We start from the raw sequence: 10,486 nt of genomic DNA, 5'->3' as shown, positions 1-10,486 counted from the left end.
TGCAGAGATGTGGAATCAACTCAAGTGCCCATCAATACATGAGTGGATTAATAAAACATGATATATGTATACAATGGAGTACTACTTAGCCATAAACAATTGGGGGACTACCTTTTGTAACAACCTGGATGAAACTGGAGACCATTCTTCTAAGTGAAGTTTTTCAAGAATGGGAAAACAAACACCACATGTACTCATTATTAATTTGGAACTAATGGATCAGCACCATGTGCACTTTTGGTAGTAAAACTTAAGGAAATGCAAGCAGGTGGGAAGGGCAGGAGTAAGTTCACAGCTAATAGGTATAATACATCATTTGACTGAGGGGCACCTCATAACTTTGGCTCAGATTGTACAAAAGCAATTCACATAACCAAAACATTAGGGCTCCTGTGATATTCTGGAATTTAAAAAAGATATGATCTTCATACAACGTAAAGAGTCTCAGAAACAGAAAGTTGAGTAAAAGATGACAAATGTGATTTCAGTCACATGAAACTACAGAATAAGAAAGGCTAATTTGTGGTGGCAGAAGTGCTAATAGTATTAATTGTTTCTTTGAGATGGGAGGTGTGACTAGGAAAGGGAAAAAGAGAGCTTTGGAAATGCCGACAATATGCTTTTTATATCTTAAGCCATAAACATATAATATATACACTTTCCTGGATGAATTAAATGCCAAAAAAGAAAAAAAAATACATTTATTTAAACATGGAAAAATAACCAGGAAAATTATAAATAACAAGGTGTCAGAACAATCTAGATCTATGAAATAGTACAATGTATTATACGTATACATAAATTTTAAAGAGTGTGGAATTGATAGAGGAACAGATATCAACAAGAACAAAGAACAGGTTCAAAATGAACCTAAATGTAAAATAGAACTTTGGTTCTATGTGTATGTACACAGTTCCTGGAAATGTTGAGTGGTGTTAGATTTCAATCAATTTTAGTGAATGAATCAAATTAAAATCCTAAGTTATCCAAAAGAAGCAAATATCTATAACAAATATTTAAAACCATGAGCCTCCATGTTAAATGTAAAGTGTTCCTGTCACATCTCAACACAGAACAGAAAGAAACTTGCTTTTCCTGCATAATTTTCTTCTCTCTTTAAGATGATTAATAAATTAAAATTGGTTGAGCGTGAGGGACAAGAGCAACAAACTATCTTATTATCTGAAAGTAGTCAAAAATGGTTGTGACCCCATACCTTTTTATTTATAATCTGTATGGAGTAGAAAATGTCTGTTACTTTTTAATTAGTACAGAGTTATAAAGGAGTATGTATCATTTTAAACAATAGAGCCCCACCTTGAACCCAAAAATAATTTCTTAGTCTCTTTACATCGAAAATTGAAGTGTAGATTTTTCTTTAGAAGAGGCCAAATATAGAAGATTAAATAGTGTTATCAGGACCTAGCTTCTTTCTTACACAGCCATTTTCCCTGTGATCACAAGATGGCTGCCAATGGCTCTTTGGCCAGCATCTTTCTGAGTTCCCATCCCTTGAAAATGCAGCCATCTTTGTCATAGTGTTTCCTGAAAAGGCCTCATTGAATTTCTTTGGTTCTAAATGTGTCATACCAATTTCTGGACCAAGCAGTCTTTACTGATTTGAGTAGTTTAGTCCTAAATTTCATTCTCCACATCTGATTTCTGGAGGCATAAATCCATGGGCTGAGAGTAGGAAATGAAGTGGTTCCCAGAAGGAAATTGAATGGAAGCCACTACGAGGATGGATGGATTCCAGGAGCAAAACATCCACTCTAGGATAAAATAAACTTGGGATGGGGGCAGGATAGGCCCTATGAATTGATATTTGTTTATTGATGTTAAAAATTAGAGAGCTGCTAAGAAATAAGGGTTTGTATTTTCCCAAAATTCATATGTTGAGGTGATGGTATTTGGAGGTGGAGCCATTGGGAGATAGATAGATCATAATGGTGGAGCCCTCAGGAATTGGGTTAGTGCCCTTATAGAATAAAATATAAGAGAGATGGTATCGCTTTCTTCCATGTGAGGACATAGCATGTAGGCAGGTCCGAGTCAGCAGTCACCTTGATTTTTAATTTCCCAGCCTCCCAAACTGTGCCAAACACATTTCTGTTGTTTAAGCCACCCAATCTGTGGTATTGCATTACAACAGCTTGACCAGATTAAGATCATACCCAGATCTCACTTTTTAAAGAAGTAAAGACACATAATGAGTCAAAAAAAATGCTCCCTGTTCTCCACGTTTCTCCCAATGTTTCTAAGCTTTCTGTGGGTTGGGGGGGGTGACAGTGTGAGTTTTCATCAGCCAGCCTAGAATGTAAAGTGAGTGCTCAGGATGATTAATGATGGCCGCCCCTGTAGAAAGACCATCTTTTACCAAAGGGGCTGTTTCTGTTTTTAATCCTCTCTTTCTATTACTGGTTTTAAGTAATGTTTTTGGTGAGATTCTGTTTTTCTTTCCGTCAATTGTCAGTGAACAGGTATCGGGCATTATTTGTGAGACTGTAAATACATCACATGAAAAAAATAATGAGTCCTTAAAAAGTCGAGAGAAAGGCCTGCAGAGATGTTTACCTAACATGGTGATTTATGAATGTCCAGGAATGAAGTTTCAGAAACTTCCAAATGAGAAGTCTGGAACATAAAGTCCCTTCCAAATCTGCTTTTATTGTAGCCCCTGGACACATTTTTCCCTTTACTTTTATCTGAAAGTTGGAGAACATTTTTCATGTTCAACTTAAATTGTTTAGTTAATGGTCTAAGAATACTCTTGGGAGCATCCCCCAGCATAGCGTGCTATCACTCCATTCTTCTGACTGAACTTGATGTATCCATTGTGTTCTTGCTGCATAAACTGATCCTTGGAATTAATCATTTTCTTTCTACCAGGGAGAAATGGTAGACGTTTAATGGATATACCTACATCAGTCAATTTATTGAGCCCCTCTGTCTAGGATTAGTAATACACTGATCATTCTAATGTTGAAATATGTATAATTGACATTCATCCTTATTTTAGGTTTCTAAATCTTCTATGTTTGTCCTTCCTGCCTGCTTGAGGAGGATAACTTAGTTTAAGGTTTTTGTTTGTTTTTTAATTTAGAGACTGAAATCTCAGGTACATCTACTGGGTAAAGTGCAGAGGAGGTTAAACAGTCTTAGCATCCTTTCCGGAAGTACACCTTAAGCAATGCTTAGCTTCAGTTTCTTTAACAAGGACTATTTTGTCATCTTAATGGGAATTGTTCCATGGAAGGATAATGATGGTAAATATTCCCCAGGGTTATCTCTTGAAGTCTTCTGGCTGAAAAGAATGGGATGGTGACATAGCTGTGGCATGTCACTAAAAGGACAGAGCCCCTCCAGAACACAAAACCATGGGTGACCTTCTTTGATAAAGAAGTCCCATAAAATACAGTTGCAAGAAATTAAGTGGACACAAATCTGAGTCATAAATAATGGAGTTTGGTTTCTCTTTTGTTTTCAGTTGTTTGAATTTATGAACTTTTTGGCTGAGAATGTCATCTTCTGTTACATGGGCCTGGCGCTGTTCACGTTCCAGAATCATATCTTTAATGCCCTCTTTATACTTGGAGCCTTCGTATCCTTTGAAATACAGAACATGGGGTAACTAGAAAGGACAAGAAACTACTTACTTTTACTGATTATTCTCTGAAATTGTTAAAGCAGTTTCCTCAGGTTCACCGCAAAGCTCAAACTCAAGGCAAATACAGTAGAGCTTCTGTAAGTTGACCACCCAAGGACTGCAACAAAGTGATCAACATATAGAGGTGGTGAGAATAAGCCTACTCCACTGATATGTACATGTGGTGCATGTCTGGTCTATGAAAATTAGGTCAATTTAAGGAAGGGGTAACTCTAGAGGTTCTGCTGTATGTAATTTCTAGTTAGGAAAGAAAAGTATCCTAAGAGATCCTGAAGCCTTTATTAAATACCTGTAGTTCAGGATAAGAAATTTGGAAAACAGTGAGGCAAATAAAGGGGAAAATCTAAAGAAAAATGACATTTTTCAAGTATTCAATATATATTTAACTAAAACTATAAATCATTTATATAAAAATTATGTCAATCCATTCTTTATAGAGAAATACATTTAATCTGTTAGAGTCTATCAGCCAGGATTATTATTAAGCTTTAGAAGCATTTTTATTATAAGATAATAAAACCTTTTCATTTCCAGTGAGGACTTTGAAAATAGGATAGATAGGGTAAAGATCAAATAAAATTAGTACAATAATGTGCATTTAATATCATAAGCATTGTGCACATGTATATTAATAAGGCAGCACCTTTCTTTCCCTATGAGGACAGATAATCTAGACCTCACTTTAATGCAGAGGACTTTTATAGCTCTAGGCCTGGAGTAAGAGGCCCACTTGGGAAATGGACAGGCACCCTCTCAGATCACAGGCGGAGTATCTTAACACCCAGAAGAGCCAGCCCCTCTCTGTAAGTCCTGTTCCAAATAACCATCATTTGCCTCCTAGTCTCTTTTTGTTGAGCATTCAGATGAACTCCCAAATTTCATCCAAAGCCTGGCTTCTGGAAGGAAGCTTCCTTTTCCCAAATGAATCCATCCCAGGAAGGACAAACTGTAATAGACAGACTATCAGGGAAGGTGTCACAGACAACAGAAAGGGAGACATGAACACTACCAATATTTTCAAAGATCTTTACTTATTAAAAACTTTGGTTTTAATCAAATGCCTCCGAAAGCAATAGTTGTTTTATACAGTTAGACAGGTAATTCCTCTCAAAATTAAATCCACTAAAAGAAAAAAGCAAGCAAAGATCGCTAGATACAGGAGTATAAACTGATGGAAAGTAAGGTGATTATTGTGAGCAGAAGTCAATTTCTCTTTTCTAAAGTGCTGTTTGAGAAGATAATGCCACAGCATCTGAATGGTCTCTGCCTCACATTTCACAGCAGAATTGAAGATGGAGTCAGTCATCAGCAACATAAATATGATGAGAAAATTTACAGTGATTGAAACGGTGTTGGGCTAACGATTTAAAACCGAGTATATATGCCAAGAAAAGCAGAGTTCTCTGTTATTTCTAGAAAGGAATTGACATTGAAAGATGAATTTTGGAAGCAAGTTGGAAATATATGAACTGACATGTTTGCCCCTGTTTTCTGAGTCGTAATGTAGGGAAGCTTAAGGACACAATATGTAAGCTCAAGGACTCAAACCCTCATTGCAGCAACATTTTCCTCAATGTTTCCCTGTACTTATCTACAGATAGCAATTTTTGTTGCCAGAGCCTGCAACATATATCCTCTCTCCTTCCTCCTGAACCTGGGCCGTAAACCGAAGATCCCCTGGAACTTTCAGCACATGATGATGTTTTCAGGTATGTGAGCTACGTTATAGAATATGGAGAACCGTGAAGAGACTTACAAACCATTTTGGGAAGCAACTTCTCTCTACCCCAGTATGCCTAGCATTGTGCTGAGACTCTGTGAGATCTGAGGAACAGCAAGATTTCTCTTTCCAAGAGGGAAATGAAATTTAAGGGAATTTTGTTGTTATGTCTTCAAGGTATCATAGATGGCCAAGACCTGGCCTAGAATGGGCATTGAACTTTCCCCTCACCTAGCTCACATCAGTTTTCTTATCGGGGAATTTTAATTATGAATTATCATTTCATAAGCTGCACGTTTAAGGTCATTAGGGTGTAAATGGTGCCATTCTTGTCCAATGTTGGAGTGCCTTCTCCTTAGAATCCCTGATTCTTTCCCATTCAAAACTCCAGAAATGTCTTATAGTGAATACAAAAGCAAATCAGATTTCAGTCTGCTCAACTGTTAGATAAGAAAACGAGTATCAGTTAAGCACTCACCGAGTGCCCAAGAGCAGTTCTAGGCACTGGGTTGATGAAACTGACAAGGCATCTGTTCCCAAATAAGTTATGGTCTAACTGCTTAAAACAAATGTGAAGCCTCCTTTCCAAAAGAAAATAAAGGAAATGAATGTTCTGATCCTGAACAACTCTGGGGATTGCAGTTTCTTTCTATTCTATCAACATTTTCTACCTTCATTCTTCCCTTACATGCCTCCAATGTGTGTGTGCACTTACCATACACTCAGGGGAGGCTCACTGGAGAACACATAAGTATTAAAAAAAAAAAAACTGGTATCAATAGAATAGCACGAACAAAGACCACTGGGGGTACAGAGTAGCAGATGGAGACCCTGAGGTTAAGGATTTCAAAGGGGTTAAGAAACTCAGCCAAGGACAAAGCATTCCTGAACCCAGGTCTATGAGACTCCCCCTCAAACCCAACTACATGTCTGAATGTCTACATACTTAAAAGTAGTATCAGGAATAAAAGGCTTATTTCACCTTCAGTACCCTTGTAGCCTGGTCCACAACAAAATAAATGGAAGCAGCTTCCAAGATGAGAGTGAGCCATTTAATACAAAGTTTAAAACCATTTTTCTGAAGGCCTTTGACAGGTCTTCCCTACATTTCCAGAAAGGCTAAGATATGAGAGAGAGAGAGAGAGAGAGAGAGATGAGAAGAGAAATTAGACAAGTAGGTGATATTTGACTTAGAACATTAATGATCTTTGGCAATGAATTGATGTCTATTACAAGAAAACAGAAGGTAAATTTGATTGTTCATACATAGAAAGGCAGCATTGGGTCATGTTTTCACAAAGCATTTCTAGGAGTTAGAAAGCGTTTCTCTCTCTTTCCCATCAAAACATTAGTATCTTTACTCTGGAGAATAGCAGCTTACTTTCAAAGCTTGGACATTATATTTTAAACATTGCTTTATTTTGACATAGAATGCTTTGAGAAAAATGTAAGGCTTTAGTTAATCACGTTAGGATGCGAAGTGTCTGCCCAAACGGCCACCTGGCTAGATGGTTTCTCCAGGCTTTGGCACCTTCTCAGTTTGCTTAGCTGTAGGATTGGAGCCACATTAAAAACAGAGAGAAGCCAGCATTACGGTGTGTACAGCCAGGGGATGTGGAGCAGCCCAGAATGTGTCATCTGGATGACATTCTAAAGCCAGGAGTCAGCAAACTATGGCCTTTGAACTAAATCTGACCAGTGCCTATTTTGTTAATAAAGATGGAACTCAGCTCTACCCCCTGTCTAGGGCTGTTTTTGCACTACAGCAGCAGAGTTGAATAGAACATTGGATTGCATCAGAGACCATGTGGTTTGCAACACCTAAACTGTCACTGTCTAGCCCTGTTCTAAATAAAGCATCCTGACCCTTTCGAAGAAAAAACAATAACCCCATCACATTAATGGGGTTGAAACTATTCCATGGGATTGCCAATCAGCTAGTTGCCATTGTTAAAAATACAAACATACCAGATTTTCAGGACACCCACAAAACAGAGTATGACTCTGATGTCCAGAGAGTGCCACCAATTGTCTTCTACATTGAACATCCATGGCAGAGTCACCCTTAGCAGAATAGCAACTTAAACTCAAAGGTTGTAGTCACGGACAGCCAAGATGGGCTTCTTTGTTTGACCAGATTTTTGTTTTGTACACATCCCACACTTAAATGAATCTGAACAGAAAAGAGATTGGGGTTTTTCTTTATATTTTAATGCCATTTTTATTAAAAGTTAATATCAATAGTACTCCTTGGTATGGTGGAAAGAACATTGGATTTTCTACTAAAAAGCTGTCTTCATAGCTTTCAGATGAGGAGATAGCAATGTTCATGGTTATTTAGTGGAATCATAGATGCTCCAATTCAAAAGTCACTTTGTATCTTCCTAAATCTTTCATAGGCCCTGTTTTAAGACGCATAGCCAGGGCAAAGTAGGATAGGCATTATTGGTCTTTTTTTTCTTTTGGTCAAATACGCATAGCATAAAACTTACCAAATTAACCATTTAAAGTGTATTAAATGCACTTGTAATGTGCAACTATCATCACCATTATCTCCATAACTCCTTTCATCTTGTTAACTGAAAATCGCTGATTTGCTTAATAACTCTCCATTCCCCTTCTCCTAATACCTGACAATCACCATTCCACTTTCTGGCTCTGTGTTTTTCATGACTCTCGGTACGTCATCTGAGTGGCATCATAAAGTATTAATACTTGCCTTTTTGCAGTTTGCTTATTTCACTTAGCAAAATGTGCTCAAGATTCATCCATATTGCAGCATACAGAACTTCCTTCCTTTTTAAGTCTGAATACATTTTCTTTGTATGTGTATAACACATTTTGTATATCAGTTCATCCATCAATGGACACTCGGGTTGCTTCCACAGTTTAGTTTTTATGAATACCGCTGCTGTGAACATGGGTACACAAACACCTCTCCAAGTCCTGCTGTCAATTCTTTCAATATATATACAGAAGTGGAAATGCTGGATCGTATAGTAATTCTATTTTTAATGTTTTGAGGAATTGCTTCCCTGTTTTCCACAGCAGCTATGACAATTTTACCTTCTCACCAATACTGCACAAGGATTCTAATTTCCCCACATCCTGGCCAATGCTTGTTAAGTTCTGGGTTGCTGTTCTTTGATAGTAGTCATCCTAATGGGTGTGAGGCGGTATCTCATTGTTGTCTAATTTGAATTTCCTTAATCATTACTGACGTTGTGCATTGGGTCATGAGCTTATTGGCCATTTGTATATCTTCTTTGGAAAAATGTCAAGTCTTTTGCCCATTGTCAAATCAGATTTCTTGTCTTTTTATTGGTGAGTTTCAGCAGTTCTCTCAACTACTAGATATCTCTTTCCTGGATATTACTCCTTTATCAGAGAAATCATTTGCAAATGTTTTCTTCCATTCCTTTGGCTACCTTTTTTACTCTCTTCATACTGGCTTTTGATGCACAATCATTTTTAGTTTACATAAAATCAAATTTGCCTAGTTTCTCTTTTTTTGTCTGTAACTTTGGCCTTATATCCAAGAAGTTGTTGCCAAATTTGATGTTATGAAGTCTTTGTCCTTTTTTTCCTCAGAGTTTTATAGTTTTAACCCTTACATTTAGGTCTTTGATCCAATTTGTATTAATTTTTATACATGGTGTTAAGTAAGAGTTCAACTTCCTTCTTTTGCATGTGGACATCCAGGTCTCTCCTCAGCACCATTTGTTGAAAAGACTAATCCTCTCCCCCACTGAATGGTCTCAGCATACTTGTCAAAAATCATTTGACCCAATCCATTTACATGAGGATTTATTTCTAGACTCTCTCTATTCTATTCTGTTGATCCATGTTTGTCTTTATGCCAGTAACATCTTGTTTTGATTACTGTAACTCTGAAGTAAGTTTTGAAATCTGGAAGCCTGAGTCCTTCATCTTTTTCGAGATAGCTTTATTTATTTAAGGTCCCTTGATATAAATTTGAGTATGAGTATTTATATTTCAACAAGAAGATTCCACTGGGATGTTGATAGGGATTGCACTAAATCTGTAGGTTGATTTGGGTGGTATTGACATCTTAACAATATTATGTCTTTCAATCCATGACCATGGGATATGTTTTCATTTTTTATATCTTCTTTAATTTCTTTCAGCAATGTTACATAGTTTTTATTGTAAAAGTCATTCACCTTGGTTAATGCCTAAGTATTTTATTCTTTTTGATGTTATTATAAAAGAAATCATTTTCTTTTTTTTTTAATTAAATCATAGCTGTGTACATTAATGCAATTATGGGGTATAATGTGTTGGTTTTATGTACCATTTGAAATATTTTCATCAAACTGGTTAACATAGCCTTCACCGCATTTTCTTAGTTATTATTTTCAGATATTTATACTCTACGGTTAGTAAATTTAACATGTACCCTTGTAAAATGTACCATAGTTGTGTTCCCACCAATTACCCTCCCTCTACCCATCCTCCCCCTTCTCCTCCCCTCCCCTCCCTCTCCTATTTCCCCTTCTTTTGGGGCTATAGTTGGGTTATAGCTTTCATATGAAAGCTACAAATTGGTTTCATAGTAGGGTTGAGTACATCGCATACTTTTTCTTCCATTCCTGAGATACTTTGCTAAGAAGAATATGTTCCAGCTCCATTCATGTAAACATGAAAGAGGTAAAATCTCTGTCTTTTTTTAAGGCTGCATAATATTTTATGGTGTACAAATACCACAATTTATTAATCCATTCATGGGTTGATGGGCATTTGGGCTTCTTCCATGACTTAGCAATTACAAATTGTGCTGTGATAAACATTCTGGTGCAAATATCTTTGTTATAAAGTGATTTTTCATCTTCTGGATATATACCTAGTAGAGGAACTGAAGGATCGAATGGCAGATCTATTTTTAGATTCCTAAGTGTTCTCCAAACCTCTTTCCAAAAGGAACGTATTAGTTTGCATTCCCACCAACAGTGCAGAAGTGACCCTTTTCTCCATCTGTGGTTTGGGGATTTTGTGATATGGGCTAATCTTACTGGAGTTAGATGATATCTCAAAGTAGTTTTGATTTGCATTTCTCTGATGATTAAGGATGATGAGCA

At 36.9% G+C, this 10,486-nt stretch overlaps 1 protein-coding gene across 1 annotated transcript in view; it reads left to right on the top strand.

Moving 5' to 3' along the window:
- The window catches only part of SLC9A9 (solute carrier family 9 member A9), a 574,234-nt gene that overhangs the window by 332,539 nt on the left and 231,209 nt on the right, over nt 1-10,486 (top strand). Inside the window, exons 12-13 of the mRNA XM_023512997.1 lie at nt 3,488-3,601; nt 5,265-5,376. Coding sequence (XP_023368765.1) covers nt 3,488-3,601; nt 5,265-5,376 — 226 coding nt within the window. The remainder of the gene's footprint in view (nt 1-3,487; nt 3,602-5,264; nt 5,377-10,486) is intronic.

This window comes from Otolemur garnettii, unplaced genomic scaffold (assembly GCF_000181295.1).
Source record: "Otolemur garnettii isolate 467f Iridium unplaced genomic scaffold, OtoGar3 scaffold00032, whole genome shotgun sequence".
Classification (NCBI taxonomy): domain Eukaryota; kingdom Metazoa; phylum Chordata; class Mammalia; order Primates; family Galagidae; genus Otolemur; species Otolemur garnettii.
The sequence above is the reverse complement of the archived record's forward strand: the minus strand, read 5'-3'. Positions and strand labels throughout refer to the sequence as shown.